The 20,864-nt window shown below is 42.9% G+C and overlaps 1 protein-coding gene across 1 annotated transcript; it reads right to left on the reverse strand.

The window, feature by feature from the left end:
* Positions 1-575: 575 nt before the first annotated feature.
* rcc1l (RCC1 like) lies at positions 576-19,936 on the reverse strand. The gene is made up of 12 exons (XM_010870331.4): positions 19,609-19,936; positions 18,899-19,189; positions 15,002-15,131; positions 12,945-13,073; positions 12,486-12,552; positions 11,931-11,982; positions 11,613-11,697; positions 9,131-9,312; positions 4,154-4,241; positions 3,646-3,819; positions 3,374-3,459; positions 576-1,697 (listed from the first exon to the last, which is right to left on the reverse strand). Exons 2-12 carry the CDS (start codon positions 19,178-19,180, stop codon positions 1,620-1,622), a joined length of 1,353 nt encoding a protein of 450 aa, XP_010868633.1. The 5' UTR covers positions 19,181-19,189; positions 19,609-19,936; the 3' UTR covers positions 576-1,619.
* Between the last annotated feature and the right edge of the window lie 928 nt (positions 19,937-20,864).

The following is a 20,864-nucleotide window of genomic DNA, read 5'->3' on the forward strand; positions in this document are numbered from 1 at the left end:
CAAAAACCAATTTAGCTTCTGTGCTAGCAACAACAGTTTTCAATCCCATTTGTGCCATTTTCAAATGTTCTCGCTAATCATACTTATACTCAAAATAAGTCTGTATTCATTATCAACCGCACCATCCACTGCACATGTATCTTAAAGGCTGAATTCAATCTGTCGCGCTGAAGTGCTCTAGCACAATTGAGGTCATATTCTGATTAAGACGACATGCAGCATTTAACGTGAATGCAGTATATCTACTAACCCAACCATCGCCTCAATTTCCATCACCTAGTAGCCAAGCTCTGCAGCACTATGGATTGAATCCAGCCCTCCGTGAAGTGCAGAGCAATGACAGCAAGTTTCTTTGAATCCCAGCCGAATACTTTAATTGTACCTATTTGTTTGCAAAGGCGTCTTGCAGTGCAATAACATTGTGGTTTTTCATTGGTATTAAAAATAAAGCTTGTATTCTATACTTGTGACATGCAACAGAACATTCAGTCACACCTATTGGCAGTTCCTTTACCCCATATCCTCTTAATTGCAAACATGAAACGTTGAGAACAGCCTGAAGAAAAGACACAGTGAAGTGTTGTATAGGTCTGTATTATTTAACCTGGGAAAATACACTAGACTTACACCTTACAAACATAGGTGAATAAGCTGCATTATAAATGCCTCTTTGGCATTAACCTTTTCATTTTCCTTAGAAGTCCGGTAAGTAGTACAGCCAAAGATCCTAATGTTTACGCCTTAAACAATGGTAGGTGTTCGCCCCACTTGTGACAAGGTTCAGGCCTGCTTTAGCCCATACAAATGCGTTGGGCTTATCCTGGACAGTTTTTGGCGTGTATACCCTTGTTGTTTCCGGTGCAGGCAATAATGGAGCAGGTGGATTATGTACATTTATTTGAATCAGGGCTTGTATTTGTATGGATTTAGCATTAGATTGCGCTTTTCTGATTAACCTGACACTCTGCATTTACCAAGATTCCAGTCTCTTAACACAGGAAAATGTAAATCAGTTCATGTCTGATCAGTAACTTTACACATGCATGGCCATAAATCTGATGAAATGGAATCCTGGCTTCAGTTCAGATCGACGGGATCAGAGCAATTAACATATATACAATACACTTGGCAAATTAGCCAAATAAGTAAACGCAACTGGTAATAACCTAAATGAAAGTAAACAGCAAAGATAAATGCCAAATGGCCGTTACTTTGAAGGCCCAACAAACCCCATCTCATTTGAGCACTTCAACAACAACAAACATATTGTTAAGCCAACAGGTTCTATTCCACATCATCCAACACAAGTGCCCAATGCCCAGTGTCAGATCTATACTCTAGAGAGATTAGCGCTGCTCTTGACTGTTGCTTGTGAACCTGGTATCCATGTCATACCAGCCGTTCTAGCTAGAGAGACAGGGAGCTGACCACAGCTTACAACGGTGCACAGTTACTGGATTACTGAGACCAGAGGTCCTCTACTACCCATGGAGAACATCTGATTCTGGGGTCCCGGCCAGGGGGGCGGTAGGCAGATAGGACGGCCAAACAGGGCTGCATTACCCTCAGTTATAGGGGAGGTGGGGGGCCGGAAGGGAGGGCAGGGCAGCTGGATATCCTCAGATGACGGACTTGACCAGTGCCACCATGTGGTCCACCCCGCAGGCTACATCCACTACACGTCCTGGCACAGTCACCTGGAACACAGTGAAGACAGTACACCAGAAAATACACAAGTGTATGATGGGGCATGACTGGTTAACTAATTGTGCATCATTTAACACGTATGCTAAGAAGGGATAACATTTCAATTTCATCGACTCCGCTTATTGGATCCGGTTCTTATCGAATCCTGGTTTTGATTCCAATATTTTGGGGAGAGAAGAAATACAACATATTTTAGGAAGTAACCTTTGCACATTTAGGCTATAATCAGTTAACTGTCAACGGTGACAGATTCAGGAAGGTTTCTTTTTCCACTCATTCATCAAAAAAAGGAATATTCTTTCTTATAATGAATGATCAACAAAAACAATTAGAAACCATAACTATTTAAATAAATAATTTAAAAATATATGTCAGCTCATCGGTTTTAGAGAATGCAGAGAGAACAGAGAAAATGGAGTCGAGGAATACATTATGTTTAGGTATGTTGATGCTACTGTGATAAGCGGGCTTTCTAGTATTAAAGAAAAAAATTACAAGCAAGCTGGGTTGATGACAAATTTACCCACAGACCATTTTGGAGGTTATATATAATAATAATCATGATATATAATATAGTAAACTAGCTAGCGTGGTGTCCATGTAAGTTGTTAGTATCCTCAGTTTACTTGCCACCAGTCAGTACCCTCCACGTTGGCTAGTTCGCTGTGGTTGCTATTGATGTCTAAGTGACAATATGTTGATGTGCTAAATTTGAGGATTAATAATCGAATATAACTCCAAAATTAAAACTAATAAGGAATGCAATTTGAATAGCATTATAAAGGAGGATTGACAGCCCTAATGTGTTTTGTGTATCTGAGCGTGAGACGTTGCTACTGTTCGTTGTATCTGGGACGTTATTGTGGCTGGAACTGGGAGACCACAACACATGGAACACGGTGCATTCCTTCAAATTCACGCCGTGAAGTAAATGCTTCATCATATTGGAAGTGCTTCCCCACTCGCACCAAATACTTTTACTGCAGGACTTACATTTTGATGTGTCATTAAACAAATGTGTGAAGCTAAGCCAAACTTTCAAGCGTTTGCAGCGGTCAGCCATGGTCCAGGTTGTAAACAGAAAGTGTCGCTTCTCAGTTCTCTCGTGCTTGCTTTGTTTAAAGACTTCGTGAAATTACATGACATCAGGTCCTCTGTCCGTGTAGCAGGTGCCGACAGATAAGTGCAACTTATATGGACTGTAAACGCGTGACTGAAATGCAAACGTTAGGAACCGAAACAGATTCGAAATGCACTTTTCTTTTCGAATCCACGATTCCTGGAACCGGTTCCAACTTGGTTCTTGATACCAAACCCTAAATAACACTATATAACACAATTTCTGTCCCTGGGTAGTACGTGTTATTTCATAATTGCTTATGCCTAAAATGTACAGGAAAGGGCTCTTATTCCCCACACATTTTTTTTTATTGTTAGATGGTGTAATTTACTTAATCAAAGGCTCCAGAGCATAGAGCTGTACATTTTCTTTAAGGATTTACTCAACATATGGTATGGGAAAATAGTATCAGCCTTATATCAGTTTTAAGGTCTGAAAATGTAATTCCACACAAACTAAGCTTGACCATCACTAAGTCAGTTGAATTAAACACATTTTCATAACATTTAAAATGTAAAAATAAAGTAAATGAAGCATGTGTCTCACCCGCCATGGGAAGTACTGGTCTTCTTTCTTTCCAATACCAAGACATCCTCTCACATTTTTCCCCCAAACAAAGAGCTCCCCACGATCTGGAAGGCAACAAGCTTCATCAAGCAACTGTGTCTGGTTGCCATTATGGCAGGAAGGCATTCTGCATATTTGATTTCATCCAAACATTTCACGGCGTGTACTGGGAATGGGGTTATACTAGGCCAAATGAAAACATTCAGTTACGGTTATGTCTCACACACACTGAAAATCCTGACTGGACCCACCTGTGACGGCGGCGAAATGGTTCAGACCACAGCGGATGCGGCTCACAGTCAACCCAGGGTTAAACTCAGAACGACCGAACAGTGTAAGAGGCACCAGCTCAGGGGTTTGGGATTCAGAGAGATTAGGTCCCTTTCCAAGAATGCCATAGCCCCAAACAAACACCTCTCCTCTCTCTGCAAAGACAAACATTGCATTCAGTGTTTTTAAATTTGCATCATCTTTTCAAAGGATGGGTCCATTTCCTTCATAGGGTAAGCACGTTTACTGAATGGGATGCTACGCAACACAGTCCGGCGATGCTAGTAGTGCCCGAAGGTTGGGGCATTTTGCCTGATACTTCCCTCAATGTTCAGAGATCTGAAAGGACTTAGTATTAGAAATATGCGCTGATCCTTCCTATCAAATCGTTGGCACTTTTACCATTTAGTGTTCACATTGCCAGTGTCCTCAGAGTGGTAAGTAAGCAATAGTTAGCTCTGTTGTAAGGGAACAGGGCCTGGTCCTTACCATTCAGAATGGCCACCTGGGTACCTCCACTGGCTGCCTGGGTAACCTTGCCCACTCCATCAAAAGGAAGGAGTCGGGGGCAGTTAATCTGAAGGGAGGGGGAACATGGAGTCAGTGTCTGGATGAATTGACACATCTAAAATTGCATTAGAACATATCTGAAATTGCCTTTATCTTTACACTGACACACGCAGATAATGTTACTTGGTGTTATCAAGCTGCTTGTTAGACCACATAAGAACAGGATACATAAAATCTACACAATAATTGCTGACAAAAACATTTTGGAACAATGAGTAAGCCCCTCCAAGAACTGCCACCTTAACGTGGTGGAGGGGTTTGAGTACCCGAGTGACCCTAGGAGCTATGTTGTCTGGGGCTATATGCCCCTGGTAGGGTCTCCCAAGGCAAACAGGTCTTAGGCGACGGGTCAGACTAAGAGCGGTTCAAAACCCCCTAAATGAAGAAAAACATTTTGAGTACCGTGACGTCGCCCGGTATGGCGCAGCCGGGGCCCCACCCTGGAGCCAGGCCCGGGGTTGGGGCTCGTATGCGAGCGCCTGGTGGCCGGGCCTTCCCCCATGGGGCCCGGCCGGGCTCAGCCCGAACGGGCGACGTGGGGCCGCCCTCCCGTGGGCTCACCACCCACAGGAGGGACCATAAGGGGCCGGTGCGAAGAGGATCGGGCGGCAGTCGAAGGCAGGGGCCTAGACAACCCGATCTCTGGACACGGAAACTGGCTCTGGGGACGTGGAATGTCACCTCGCTGGCGGGGAAGGAGCCTGAGTTGGTGCGTGAGGTTGAGAGGTTCCGATTAGAGGTAATCGGGATCACCTCTACACACGGCTTGGGCTCTGGAACCACACTCCTTGAGAGAGGATGGACTCTTCACCACTCTGGAGTTGCCCATGGTGAGAGGCGGCGGGCTGGTGTGGGTTTGCTCATAGCTCCCCAGCTCTGCCGCCATGTGTTGGAGTTTACCCCGGTGAACGAGAGGGTCGTTTCCCTGCGCCTACGGGTCGGGGATAGGTCTCTCACTGTTGTTTGTGCCTACGGGCCGAACGGCAGTGCAGAGTACCCGACCTTCTTGGAGTCTCTGGGAGGGGTGCTGGAAAGTGCTCCGACTGGGGACTCTATTGTTCTACTGGGGGACTTCAACGCCCACGTGGGCAACGACAGTGACACCTGGAGGGGCGTGATTGGGAGGAACGGCCCCCCGGATCTGAACCCGAGTGGTGTTCAATTATTGGACTTCTGTGCTAGTCACAGTTTGTCCATAACGAACACCATGTTCAAGCATAAGGGTGTCCATCAGTGCACGTGGCACCAGGACACCCTAGGCCGCAGGTCGATGATCGACTTTGTTGTCGTCTCATCTGACCTGCGGCCGTATGTCTTGGACACTCGGGTGAAGAGAGGGGCGGAGCTGTCAACTGATCACCACCTGGTGGTGAGTTGGATCCGATGGCGGGGGAGGAAGCTGGACAGACTCGGCAGGCCCAAGCGTACTGTAAGGGTCTGCTGGGAACGTCTGGCCGAGTCTCCTGTCAGAGAGATCTTTAACTCCCACCTCCGGCAGAGTTTCGACTGGATCCCGAGGGAGGTTGGAGATATTGAGTCCGAGTGGACCATGTTCTCCACCGCCATTGTCGAAGCGGCCGCTCGGAGCTGTGGCCGTAAGGTCTCCGGTGCCTGTCGAGGCGGCAATCCCCGAACCCGGTGGTGGACACCGGAAGTAAGGGATGCCGTCAAGCTGAAGAAGGAGTCCTATCAGGCCTGGTTGGCTTGTGGGACTCCTGAGGCAGCTGACGGGTACCGACAGGCCAAGCGGGCTGCAGCCCGGGTGGTTGTGGAGGCAAAAACTCGGGCCTGGGAGGAGTTCGGTGAGGCCATGGAGAAGGACTATCGGCTGGCCTCGAAGAGATTCTGGCAAACCATCCGGCGCCTCAGGAGAGGGAAACAGTGCCCTACCAACGCTGTTTACAGTAGAGGTGGACAGCTGTTGACCTCAACTGAGGATGTCGTCGGGCGGTGGAAGGAGTACTTCGAGGATCTCCTCAATCCCGCTGACACGTCTTCCATTGAGGAAGCAGAGGATGAGGGCTCAGAGGTGGACTCGTCCATCACCCGGGCTGAAGTCACTGAGGTGGTCAAGAAACTCCTCGGTGGCAAGGCACCGGGGGTGGATGAGATCCGCCCTGAGTACCTCAAGTCTCTGGATGTTGTGGGGCTGTCTTGGTTGACACGCCTGTGCAACATCGCGTGGCGGTCGGGGACAGTGCCTCTTGGATGGCAGACCGGGGTGGTGGTCCCTCTTTTTAAGAAGGGGGACCGGAGGGTGTGTTCCAACTATAGGGGGATCACACTTCTCAGCCTCCCCGGGAAAGTCTATGCCAGGGTTCTGGAGAGGAGAATACGGCCGATAGTAGAACCTCGGATTCAGGAGGAACAGTGTGGTTTTCGTCCGGGCCGTGGAACACTGGACCAGCTCTATACCCTCTACGGGGTGTTGGAGGGTTCATGGGAGTTTGCCCAACCAATCCACATGTGTTTTGTGGATTTGGAGAAAGCATTCGACTGTGTCCCTCGCGGCATCTTGTGGAGGGTGCTTGGGGAATATGGGGTCCTGGGTCCTTTGCTAAGGGCTGTCAGGTCCCTGTACAACCGAAGCAGGAGCTTGGTCCGCATTGCCGGCAGTAAGTCAGACTTGTTCCCAGTGCATGTTGGACTCCGGCAGGGCTGCCCTTTGTCACCGGTTCTGTTCATTTTTATGGACAGAATTTCTAGGCGCAGCCAGGGGCCGGAGGGTGTCAGGTTTGGGGACCACACAATTTCGTCTCTGCTCTTTGCAGATGATGTTGTCGTGTTGGCCCCTTCTAACCAGGACCTTCAGCATGCACTGGGACGGTTTGCAGCCGAGTGTGAAGCGGTGGGGATGAAAATCAGTACCTCCAAATCTGAGGCCATGGTCCTCAGTCGGAAAAGGGTGGCTTGCCCACTTCAGGTTGGTGGAGAGTGCCTGCCTCAAGTGGAGGAGTTTAAGTATCTAGGGGTCTTGTTCACGAGTGAGGGAAGGATGGAACGGGAGATTGACAGACGGATCGGTACAGCTTCTGCAGTAATGCAGTCGATGTATCGGTCTGTCGTGGTGAAGAAAGAGCTGAGCCGCAAGGCGAAGCTCTCGATTTACCAGTCAATCTACGTTCCTACTCTCACCTATGGTCATGAGCTTTGGGTCATGACCGAAAGGACAAGATCCCGGATACAGGCGGCCGAAATGAGCTTTCTCCGCAGGGTGGCCGGGCGATCCCTTAGAGATAGGGTGAGAAGCTCGGTCACCCGGGAGGAGCTCAGAGTAGAGCCGCTGCTCCTCCACATCGAGAGGGGTCAGCTGAGGTGGCTTGGGCATCTTTTTCGGATGCCTCCGGAACGCCTTCCTGGGAAGGTGTTCCGGTCCCGTCCCACCGGGAAGAGACCCCGGGGAAGACCTAGGACACGCTGGAGGGACTATGTCTCCCGGCTGGCCTGGGAACGCCTCGGTGTCCCCCCGGAAGAGCTAGAGGAAGTGTCTGGGGAGAGGGAAGTCTGGGCATCCCTGCTTAGACTGCTGCCCCCGCGACCCGGCCCCGGATAAGCGGGAGAAGATGGATGGATGGATGGAGTAAGGGGGATGAGTATATTCTAATAATTAACATACAGTAGATGTACATATTTATTAATTTACAGTATACAGCTCTGGAAGAAATTAAGAGACCACTCCTCTTAAATCAGCATTTCTACATATATAGCAGCCATTCCATTCCAGTGTCTGTTAAATTCCAACACAGGCACACCTCATTTTACTTAATGAGGTACTGATTAGGTGATTACCAGAACCAAATCTAATTTAGCGAGGAAAGTATTCCTTCTGCTCTGACAATGTTTCTTTGCATTATTTGAGCTCTGAAAACAATGCATATTTCTTTGGTTATTTTGACCAGTTGTTATTTTCTACAAATAAATACTCTGAATGACAATATCTTTATTTGGAATTTGGGAGTAATGTTGTCAGTATTTTTTATTTTTTTTAAAGCGCATAACTCAACTCAAACGCATAACTATGAATAGTAAACCAGAGAAACAAATAATTTTGCAGTGGTCTCTTAATTGTCCCTGTATATGTAGATCCAGAGAGAAGAGCAAAGATTTGGGTGCATTAGAGTGCAAATGTTTAGTTTGGATTTCTGAAGTGTTTCAATGTGGTAGGCATAGACTAATTCATCTCTGTGGGACAGATGGAGGGTTGCTGAGGGTCCAAAGCACAGGAAAATATACTGTTGAAATTGTGTGTTTTTCCTTGGTCCTGATTGACCTCTGCTGCCTTCCGTCTGCCAGTACAATGCCTGGCAGTTTACCCAACACAGACGGTTGAAACTGCTGCAGGTGGTTTATCTACTGGTGGTTCTTCTAGGCAATAACTTCAATGTTGTTCTCCCACCTGAGATTGTGGAGGCTGACGGCCCCTAGGAATCTGAATGAATCACCCATTTCAGAGAGGGGGGGGGGGGGGGGGGGGGGGGGGGCTGGTGGGTGTTTCATATAACGTATTCAGTAAATGCTACAGAGCATTCACCATTCTATTCCCCTTCACATATCAATCTGGCATTCCTCCCATTTGAAACGGTTTGTCTCTGCCCTTACAGACATTCCTCAAAACAACCTTCAGCAGTTAGATTCTGCTCAACCACTTGAGCAGAATCCACAAATATTCACACTAGTCATCTGGCCGAAAATCTAATTGCAATTTTTAAGCAGAAACCGTGAGTGTTCCCAGGGTGTCAAGGATTAGATGGCGGGTTAGCATAACTTACCTACCTAGCCAACATTGGCTAGTTGATGGAAAACATTAAGTCATTAAGTTAGAAAAGCTACAATCTAGCCTCGCAACCACATCCAATTAAAAGCCAATATTTGTAATTACTGCTGTTGGCTCTTCACCTGGGTGGCCTCGGTGACTGAAGACAGCTGTAGGTACTCAGAGTTGCCCCAGCCATAGAGTTGGCCATCCTGGGATACGGCCAGGCTGCAGTCTCCATAGGTGGTCACCTGCTGCACCTTAACCCCTGCAAGGTCGCCTCCTACAGCCACCGGCCTGTCACACATGTTGTGGTGGCCCAAACCTGCAGTAAATTATTAAACAGTAAAGTATAAGACTTGACCTTGCACCTCTAGAGAAAATGCTATCATCATTATGACATTTTACAATCAAGTAATTTAACACAGTCTCGTTCCGAAAGACTTTCATCTTTAAAGAGCACTGTGTAGTATTTAGTGTCTAATGTTGACAAGACGAGACCAGAATAGGACTAGCTTGCACAGGTTGGTTAAGATTGGGGGGATAGTACTGCGAGTATGAGGAGACTACTAGTCCAAACTATTAAGTATGCAAACTGATAGAAAAAGTATACTTTTAAATATAGAAATAATAAGAAATATTATATAACTTGATTAGATAAGTATTCACCCCCCTGAATGAATACATCATAAAAACACCATTGGCTGTAAAAACTGTAACAAGAATTCAGGGTATGCAGCTTCATTGTAGATGTGGCCTTGTGGTACTTTCAAAGACATGATATAATGCAAGTCATACACAATTAAAGTAATAAATTAACAAGGGTTTTGCCACCAAGTACTAAGTCATGTTTTGCAGAGGGATTGAATACTTATGTGTTTTTCTGGATTTCTTTGCTGTTTTCTGTCTCTCACAGTTCAAATAAAACTACCATTAAAATTATAGACTGATAATGTCTTTGTCAGTGGGCAAACGTACAAAATCAGCAGGGGATCAAATACTTTTTTCCCTCACTGTGTGAAGCCTCCCCTGGAGTGGATAACAGCACAAAGACTCATCCTGTAAAGTATGACAAGGCTGGCGAACAATTTTGGAAGGATCTGGGACCACTCATCTGTTACAGTCAGACCACAGTGAAACCAGTTGTAGAAAAACAGCCCTTAAGCATCAATGATGTCACCATATTTTAATGCGAGTATCAGTTGTTTTTCCTTGTATGGTGGTCCCTTTTTGTTGCCAAACTTGCCAATGCATGGTGAGCATGGCAGAAAAAGTAAATCTTTGTCTCATCTGACAGAAACACACAGTTGCAATTGTAGCTCCAATAATGCTGGGCAAAGTTCAGGTGCTGTAATTTTTGGGTTGGGCTTAGTAAGTTAGTAAGTTATTTCATGCATCACCTGTCAAAAACTTGTTGACAAGGTGGCAGCATCTAACAGTTAATTGCAACTCGATAACCCCAAGATTCCACTAGACTATACAATTCTGAAACAGTGATCCTTGGATTCTTCTTTGCCTCCCTCACCATTTTCCTCACCGTGTGTGGGGGCAATTTGCATGTCCTCTTCTTGCCAAATTTGCGATTCCAGCATTTTGAAAAGAAAATATTTTTGCCCGGACTGTAATCAGTGGTATTGCTTTTAATTTTATCTTAAATATTATAAAGGGATGGCAAGTTTTGAAACCTATGTTTTGAAGGGGAAAAAATAAATACTCAATTGAATGTTTTGTGTTTGAGAAATGATAGTGTTGAAAAAAAGTATACAGCTCCCCTAATGCTTGAGCTGAAAATGAGTAATTGTTTGTTTATTTTTTACATTCACTTTTGCTCAATTTCATGAGGTCGACTGTGAAAGACTATTATTTTATACTAAAGGAGTTGCTCAGGACTATTATAAATATAATCAAACTCCAGCCCATTCCAGTATAGGCTTGGCTATGATTAAGACCATTGTCTTGCTGATAGATAAACCTCCGCCTCTTGCAGACTGGGGCAGATGTTCCCTTTGTACTGTTTAAATATGGCTCAATCCAAATTGTAAGTTTCCCTGTGCTTGCCAATGAAAACAACCTCAATAACAAGACACGGCCACCACCATGCTTTACCATGGGGATGGTGTTCTCAGGAATATAAGCAATATTTGTTTTGTGTCAGGCACAAAACCGTTTTTGGTGCAATCCAACCTAATGCAACATAATTTCTAACTTTCCCATACGCCCAATGGCAAACTCCCAAATGCGTTTGATGTGACTGGTTTTCAGTGATGTGTTTCTCTGTGGCACTTTTCAGTGTAACTTTGAAGAACCCTGGTATGGTTTAAGTGGACATATGGACAGTTTCTACCATGCTGGCAGTACAATTTTGTTACAATTGGGCTCTTTGCCCAGTTGCTCAGTTTCTGTAGATGGTCTGCTCTAAAGTGGTGCTTGTGCCATATGCAAAAAATAATAATAAAAATAATTGGTATAAAATACTTAATGTCAACCACAATTTTTTGTTACTACTTTGAAAGCACTTGTTTCCCTATTACGATAATAGTATTATCAAACTCTTAAAAGTCAATGTACAGAAATTAGGCTGGTCAGAACAACACAGTCTAGTAATGAATGCGTGTAGAAACGAACCTGTCTGTCCGTCAGCCCCCCAGCCACAGGCATACACCTGGCCCTTCTCAGTCAGGAACAGACTGTGGTCCTGCCCACATGCCACCTACAAGACAGACATGGCATCCATTGGCTTCAATCACAAATAGCATTCAGTCACACAGTGCATTTTTTGCTTAGAGGTGAAGTTAAGCCTATGAAGAGATCCAGGATCTTCCCCAATCCAAACTGTATTCAACCAGTCATGAGAACACATCCTCTGTCATAATAACAACCAGACAAAGTTGGTTCAGTGATGGCTGAGGGGTTTCACTGCCCCACGGAAGAAACTGAACACACCTGAATCACAGAGCTGTCAAAGCCTTCCATCTTGTGAATTTTGTGACTGGCACTACAATGGAGGGAAGAGAGAGAATCAATCGCTAGATGCAACATAACCCATTTCCCAAAACCTTTTAATAAAAACACCAACAAAGGGAAAATCATGATTTGTCTGAAGCACTGGAATTTATGCTATGTTTAAAGTTATATTTAGGTAATTGGTCCACAAGAGATTATATTAATTGTGATTTATAATGTTATATGTTTCCTAAAACAGCATCCTTACTTGGAGATGCTTGATTACATACGGCCCTGGAACACTTTTTAATTAGACGGCTGTTCAACAAGCGCTAAGACTATTAGTGGAGTCTGAAATGAGTGGAGAGTGAATACATTTGCACTCGGCATTGATTTGACAGTAGGAGTCATTAGCATGACTCAACACACACCGGACTGGGTTGCATGACTGCAGAGAAGCAGTTGGCATTTTGCACCTTTTGAGTCTGACGAAATGAATCATTTATGTGGTAACAGAGGGAGTAAACAATTCATAGCAGTTTCTGTGTGTCATACCTGTAGATCTCATCTTCAACAATCTTTCTCCCACACTGGCCATAGGCATTGTTCCCCAGACTAAACACTAATGTGGGAGTGTACAAAAAAAAGGAGAGGAGAGAGACATAAAACATGTAGGTGGTTGATTGAGAGGTTAGATTAACAACAGTGTGGAAAATGGAGCACAAGACAGGACCTACAGTATGTTCACAGCAATGATTATAATGCGACTTTTCAGCTGCAATGCAGTGCTGTGATACTCTGTCTGAAAATCCAGCGGTTTTATGTATTTCCGGACAACGGCCATGGTGCACACTTGTCAGTATCCTCATTCTGCTGGACCAAGACCCAGCGCTTCCCAAAAAGGGCTTATTTTGTCATATCTACACATCGCCTGTGGCTCATAACATTAGGTTATTATGAGATTTCGTGACAGTTTAGTGGCATTTCGAGCGAGGAAAACCAAACATCTCCTACCTCCTTCTAAGTCGGTCAGCACCAGGGAGTGGGCCCGGCCACACGCCACCTGCACCACCCTGGTCTCCTGGGGTCTTGACAGTGGTAGGAGGACCGGGGAAGGCTCTAGCACATAGTCATAGCTCTTCTCTAAAAAGATAACAACACAATAGATTATACACGGCATCCCTTGGACGGTCTCTGCCTTCCACTTGGTTTGTTGTGAGGCTGAGGAATGGCCACTTTTAAAGCAGCGGAGGTAAACAACCTTTTTTTGGAAAGGCAGACACTCAAATTGGAAGACACTCAAGTACATATCACACACACACGCAGTTAGATCCGGAAATAATTGGACACAGACGAGATTTGTTATTTTGGGTGTTATATACCAAAATATATTCAAGTTACAGTTGTGCTCATAAGTTTGCAGACCCTGGCAGATATTGTGTGATTTTGGCATTGATTTTGAAAATGTGACTGATCATGCAAAAAAAGTGTCTTTTATTTAAGGACAGTGATCATATGAATCTTTTTTGATTGGCTCCTTTTTAAATCAAAATGAAAACAGAAATCACCCAAATGGCCCTGGTCAAAAGTTTTGATACAGACACACAAGGTGACACACAGGTAAAAATGGCAATTAATGGTGACTTTCCCACACCTGTGGCTTTTAAAATTGCAGTTAGTGTCTATGTATAAATAGTCAATGAGTTTGTTAGCTCTCATGTGGATGCACTGAGCAGGCTAGATACTGAGCCATGGGGAGCAGAAAAGACTGCGTAACAAGGTAATGTAACTTTATAAAGATGGAAAGGGATATAGAAAGATATCCAAAGCCTTGCAAATGCCAGTAAGAACTGTTCAATCATTTGGGTGTCTCACACCCACTATGAAATTTGGTGGAGAATCAGTGATGATCTGGGGATCCTTCAGCAAGGCTGGAATCGGGACGATTTGTCTTTGTGAGGGATGCATGAATCAAGTCAACTACAAGGTTATCCTGGAAGAACACCTGCTTCCTTCTGCTCTGACAATGATCCCCAACTCTGACAATTGTTTTTTCCAGCAGGACAATGCTCCATGCCTCATAGCCAGGTCAGTCAATGTGTGGATGGAGGACCACCAGATCAAGACCCTGTCATGGCCAGTCCAATCTCCAGACCTGAACACCATTAAAGAAGATGGATGGTCACAAGCCATTAAACAAAGACAAGTTACTTGAATTTGTATGCCAGGAGTGGCATAAAGTCACCCAACAAAAATGTGACAGACTGGTGGAGAGCATGCCAAGACACAGGAAAGCGGATTAAAAATCAGGGTTATTCCACCAAATTTTGATTTCTGAACTCTTCCTAAGTTAAAACATTAGTATTTTATTGTTGAAAAATGTAGATGAATTTGTTTTCTTTGCATGATTTGAGATCTGAAAACAATGCATCTTTTTCTGGTTATTTTGACCAGTTATGTTCTACAAATAAATAGTTTAAATGACAATATTTTCATTTGGAATTTGGGAGTAATGTTGTCAGTAGTTTATAGAATAAAACAAAACTGTTCATTTTACTCAAACATATACCTATGAATAGTAAATCTAGAGGAACTAATCATTTTGCAGTGGTCTCTTAATTTTTTTCAGAGCTGTACATATACACACAGGGGTGTAACGGTACGCAGAAGTCACGGTACCGAATCTTTTTAGTCACATTCAGTACGATTTCTGTAAAGTGGAAAAAAAACATGCAAAACATAACATTTATTTTAATATATTCCAAAGTTATAAACGTTTGCCCATTGCCACTGTATTTAAAGCAGTTCCAAAAAGTGCTAACTCGACATTATTCTTAGTCTTGCTAATGTTAGCTCTGGGTTACTGGTTGCTAGCTAATAGTTTAGCATGTTTTATTTTTCCACTGTTCCAAAATCTTACTGAATGTGACTTAAAAGTTTCGGTATGTACCGAACCATGACTTTGCGTATCGTTATACCCCTAATACACACACGCGCACACAATCCCAGTTGAATACTTAAAAAAGTTGGAGGGCAGAGTACTGGTCATAATAAGAGAGTGAATGTCCTACGGCGGTCATGCTGGGTGCGTTGGAAGCCCAGCTGAGAGTCACTGTTGAGGCCCATACCCCACACCTTGGTGAGGTCCTTGGTAGAAGAGGAGAGAAGGGTGAAGCCATACCCACAAGCTGCAGAGGAGATCTGAGGAAAAGCAAGAACAATGTCATGCAACGGATGAGGTGCTGGTATAACAACCACACTGTTCATGTAACAGTTTCCACCACTTGTTGACTGCCTCACACTGGAATCCAACCAGTAGTTCTCTGAAACCATTGACAACAGCTAACCACAAGAACAGTTACCATTGCTACCACCATGACAGAACAAATGGAACAACTAATTCAATGTATTAAAGTGACATCACTCATTGAAATGCCAGTAGCGCATACCTCTAACTTCCTTGACATTTCACAAAAGGTTACACCTCTGTCATTCCAACACAGAAAACTACTTTTTAAACTACATCATTACCCATTTTCCAAAGGACACTTAAACAGTATCTCGAGCTCAAACATTGTTTTATTTGTTTTGTGTCTCAAATTACAACTGCGAAATCAACTTTGTTTTACAAGTTAAGCTCAACTTAAAATGCATAAACTATGACTATAGAATTTAGCTTAAATCTGCATAATTAATGTAAATGAATGCTAAAACTGTACACCCTAAACCGTCCAAGTGAGAGACCAAAGCAACTTTGTTTTTGTATGAGTAGGTTATCTCAACCTCAAAAACTTAAACTTTATTTTTAATCAGACCATAAGCATATGGCAAAGTTTTGGTTATATGAAAGATTTATTACACAGACACAATAGTAAAAAAGGTGTAACTACACCGTTTGTTCCTTAGGTGGTTAAAGGAATATGGCTTGGGTGGGCAGTGTGGCACCTAGCCTGATAACCAGCATATTTATCTATATTGCTGTCTATTTTGCATATAAAGTTGTGCTCAAAAGACCCTTGAAAAACTGGTAATATGTGTACCATCTGTAAAGGAAACATGAGTGAGCAGGCAAAACACAAGTCTTATTCCTTATGGGCTTTGCATTCAACTGTAGGTCATAACAGAATGGCACAACCATAAAACAAAACATGGCAACAAAGAATAAATTAACTGACCCCTGTTCTGCAAGTAGCATACCCTTAGTTCTTTATACTGTATATTGCCCCCCTAAGCATCAATGAGAACGTGCAGTCTTTCGTAATAGACAATTCTTGCAGGTGGTATAGCTGCCCATTGGTCTCTGCAAAACGCCTCCAGGTCATGCAAGTCTTTGGTCGTCTTGCATGAACCACACGCTTGAGATCTCCCCAGAGTGACTCGATGATATTAAGGTCGGGAGACTGTGATGGCCACTCCAGAACCTTGACCTTTTTTTGCTGTAACCACTGGAGGGTCAACTTGGCCTTGTGCTTAGGTCATTGTCGTGCTGGAAAGTCCAAAAGCATCCCATGCGCAGCTTTCCTGCAGAAGAATGCAAATTGTCTGCCAGTATTTTCTGATAACATGCTGCATTCATCTTGCCATCAATGTTCACAAGATTCCCTGTGTTTTTAGAGCTCACACACCCCCAAAACATCAGTGAGCCACTGCTTCACAGTGGGGATGGTATTCTGTTCACTATAGGCCTTGTTGACCCCTCTCCAAACATAGCGCTTACAGTTGTGATCATAAACCTGTATTTTGGTCTCGTCACTCCAAATTACAGTGTGCCAGAAGCTGTGAGGCGTGTCAAGGTGTTGTCAGGCATATTGTAACCAGGCTTTCTTATGGCATTGGTGCAGTAAAGGCTTCTTCCTGGCAACTCAACCATGCAGCTAATTCTTGTTAAAGCATCATCGTATTGTGCTCCTTGAAACAACCACATTGTCTTTTTCCAAAGCAGCCTGTATTTCTCCTGAGGTTACCTGTGGGTTTTTCTTTGTATCCTGAGAAATTCTTCTGCCAGTTTTGGCTGAACTCTTTCTTGGTCTACCTGACCTTGGCAATCAAGAGATCCCCCAATTTTCCACTCTTTTAATAAGTGATTGAACAGTACTGACAGGCATTTGCAAAGCTTTTGAGATCTTTTTATACACTTTTCCATCTTTATAAAGTTACATTACCTTGTTATGCAGGTCTTTTGACCATTCTTTTCTGCTCCCCCTGGCTCAGTATCTAGTCTGCTCAGCGCATCCACATGAGAGCTAACAAACTCATTGACTATTCATACATAGACACTAACTGCATTTTTTTTTAAAGCCACAGGTGTGGGAAATTCACCTTTAATTGTCAATGTACAAGGACGATTCATTTTAGTTTCAAACATTAATATGCAATAGGACAATAAATATTTCCATCCATGTATTTTTGTGTGCATTATCTAATATGGAAATATGAATGGAAATGACAAAAGTCGACTTACAATATTAGTAAAAACATTTTACAACAAACAAAAAAACATGTATTTTTTTTGTTTTGTCGATCAGAGTTGATGTGACAAATAGGAGGTTGAAACGTATTTGTCTATTAAATAATAATGTTCATCAGAGACCTTTCAAATCCATGCCACAAACTGTTTGCCCCAGCAGGCTCAGGAACAGTTTCTTTCAATATACTGTAACCCTGGCTGGCCGGTGGCCCACTGAGTATTTGCGATGATAAAATTGCTTTTCCTGACCTTCGTTACCGGCCCAACAAATGGTCCCGATTCTCCTGATTACTCACTCTGGCTTTTATGGAAACTGACAGAATTTGCTTAGACATTTCTAACATTGGCATAAAAATCCCTTATTCAGATTGGAAACATATAATTTTGGATTCAAAATACTGTGCAAAAATCAGAAATATCAGAAATATAATATCAGAAATATAATTGCAATCTGACTCAAATAATCATGATCAGGCAATTATGCAATAATACATGGGGATATAAGGCGGCATGTCCACTATAAAACTGTACATTTTTCAATAAAAATTAAAAGATTTTACCACAAAAAACATTTTCAAATGTTTGCACCATAACAGAACATCATCACACGTTACTCCATGCATTAACCGGCTGTTGAAGGATTTGCACTCTCACTGCCCAACAAGCAGTATTTCTGTTTGTCTAGGATCTTTGTGATTGTGATAAATCAACAAGATAGGAAATGAACAGCTTGAAATACTTATCGGGTTTGCCAGAAATAATACACAACTCCATACTTATTTGGACTCAATGGCTGCAAGCCATTTTTTGGTATGGCCAGGGAACTGTGAAGCTTGAATAAATTCACATACAGCACTATAGTAAAATTAAATAAACACAAATATAAATAAACAAACAAATTGTACTATAACCACAAAAAATACTATATCACATTGAAATGTAGTGTGTATCCCATTCTTTACATATGTACGTTTTCACTTCATAGGCATTTATTTCTACAGGCCTAAATGGAGAACATTTAAAACACATTTGAGTGGGTGCAACATTGTGGAGAAAGGGTTCACTAGCCAAACTGTGAAGTTGTGAAGGTTGGCTTTTTTTTTGTGCACCAGAAATTCACATGTAAAAGTGCAACACTAACGACAATGCAAATTAACATGGTCTTCAAGACAACATGGCATAAAATTCTCTACAATTTCATTTGCCTAGATGAGCAGCCACAAAGCACATCCTATATGCCCAACTGTACACCAGGCAATAGCTAACATCAACTCCTGCAACCGTTAAGAACTGGGTTTGGAGGGTTGCTTCAGCTCAGTCCTTAAACATTAAACTGTTCTAATAAACTGCTCATCATGACCTTGATTAGCTGAATACGGATCTGAATCTGAACTTATTTAATGCAAACCCAGATTTTCTCTAGACCACCATGAGACAAAAGAAAAACTAATTGTATAACAATGTCTAGTGTCAGTTAAGCATATATCCGTGGAATCATTACCTGCTGCTCTGTCTCCAGACGGTAAGGAGTAAGCTGGTACTTCCTAGGTTTTTTCCTGCCACTGTCCGGAACTACAAAACTGGGGATGCCCAGGGCTCCGGTGTAGCTAAATCCCCATACGAACACCTTATGGTTGGGTTTTCTCTGCTTCCCTACGTACTGAAACACAGGAAAGTCCTCCTTTTGTTCCCGAGATCTGGGGGCGCTGGTGGGGGTTGCATATCCCCGAACACCAAGCGCTAATCTGTGTCGGGCAAACAATCGAACGTACACCAATGACATCTCAATTACCTGAGAAATAATGAAACAGACAAAAGGGTCAAATAAATCTGTTGAAATTGACTGTGTAACCGACCGGAGTTAAATAATCACATTAAACACAGGCAACATGAACACCACTCACAGTAACTTTTAAAAATCTGTTCATGCTATAAAAACGGGTTATGGAAATATTTTAGTTTACAGGCCGTGTCTCGACCACCGCCACAATCTGGCAAATATGTAAATATATAGGCTACTGTAGGTCATTATATTTTGACTTTCACTACATAGCGAACACCGACCTTTTGCAGCCTTAATAACATTTGCAACAAGGTAGAGCAATGCTGTGTTGACGTACAGCAACCCGGTTTAGCTAGCTAGATACACAAGCGTTGCTAAACGTTTTGCAGTAAAATATATTCTGCAGTTAAGTGACTGAATGCTCTTACCTGTAAGGTACTCTTTACGATACGAACTGTGTAAGAAAAAAACTCTTATGTACTCATAATCACTTAACTTATGTAACATCAAGTAACAACTTTATCTTGTGTGACATGGATTGAATGCGTATCCAATGCCATTTCTTTTGACAGGCGTCAGATAATTTGGGGCACTTAATGTCTTTTATCCCCAGTGTCTTATTTTGTCTTTTACACTACGCAAGCGTATTCCCAGTAAACAACGCAAAACTCGTATCCTGGACAGATTTTTTGGCAAAAGTCTCTTCTTTCCCGATGCCATGTGCTAGCAACAGGTATGTTGTGTACTTCTGGCAGAGGTCTGCGTCTTGTGAGCAACATTAAAGAAACACTTCCGGGTCACGAAAATCTGGAATTTTTCAAAATAAAAGAGACCAACAAATTACTTAAAAACTGAGATAAATTGAGTTTATTAATTGTTTGAGAACATGTACCTCTCAAAACATTAACAACAATTCACATATGATCATATTTAAGAGTAATTTCGATAAAAAGTGGGTGTTAGTGGGTGTTAAAACACGTTCCAAGGGTAAAATTCGGACAATGCCAATGACAGAATATGGAATATATATTGCCTCATAACTAATAAACTATTGAATATTCCACAGAGAAAGCAGTGTAGGAAATGTCCAGGAGAATGTGTAGAGTAAGACAAACCTGTCTAATCATGGGGAACAGTGTGCTACATCTAGCAACACAATATTTCCACACCCTCTTTTTCCACAATGCAACTCAATGGATATGAAATACATATTGGCCTATAAAAAAAAAACTATTCTACACGCCGCGGTGTATGTATTGTAGGAAATGTTCAGGAGACTCTATAGAATGATTATATGCAAAGAAATCAAGGGGCACTCTGTATTTGCAATTGTTGCTGGTGTTTTACTCCACCCACCCCATTGGCCACAATGCAACTCAATGGATATGAAATACATATTGGCCTATAAAAAAAAAACTATTCTACACGCCGCGGTGAATGTATTGTAGGAAATGTTCAGGAGACTCTATAGAATGATTATATGCAAAGAAATCAAGGGGCACTCTGTATTTGCAATTGTTGCTGGTGTTTTACTCCGCCCACCCCATTGGCCACAATGCAACTCAATGGATATGAAATACATATTGGCCTATAAAAAAAAAAATATTCTACACGCCGTGGTGAATGTATTGTAGGAAATGTTCAGGAGACTGGGTAGAATAATTATATGCAAAGAAATCAAGGG

The sequence above is a fragment of the Esox lucius genome, chromosome 7 (assembly GCF_011004845.1).
Source record: "Esox lucius isolate fEsoLuc1 chromosome 7, fEsoLuc1.pri, whole genome shotgun sequence".
In the NCBI taxonomy this organism is placed as follows: Eukaryota; Metazoa; Chordata; class Actinopteri; order Esociformes; family Esocidae; genus Esox; species Esox lucius.

What these genes read in the sequence shown, in the direction of transcription:
- rcc1l (XM_010870331.4), bottom strand. Translation starts at nt 19,180, where the DNA reads ATGTCATTGGTGTACGTTCGATTGTTTGCCCGACACAGATTAGCGCTT. An exon ending in GTCTGGAGACAGAGCAGCAG is followed by an intron (nt 15,132 to 18,898) that starts GTAATGATTCCA and finishes GCTTTTCCTCAG; the next exon opens with ATCTCCTCTGCAGCTTGTGG. An exon ending in ACGCACCCAGCATGACCGCC is followed by an intron (nt 13,074 to 15,001) that starts GTAGGACATTCA and finishes TTATCTTTTTAG; the next exon opens with AGAAGAGCTATGACTATGTG.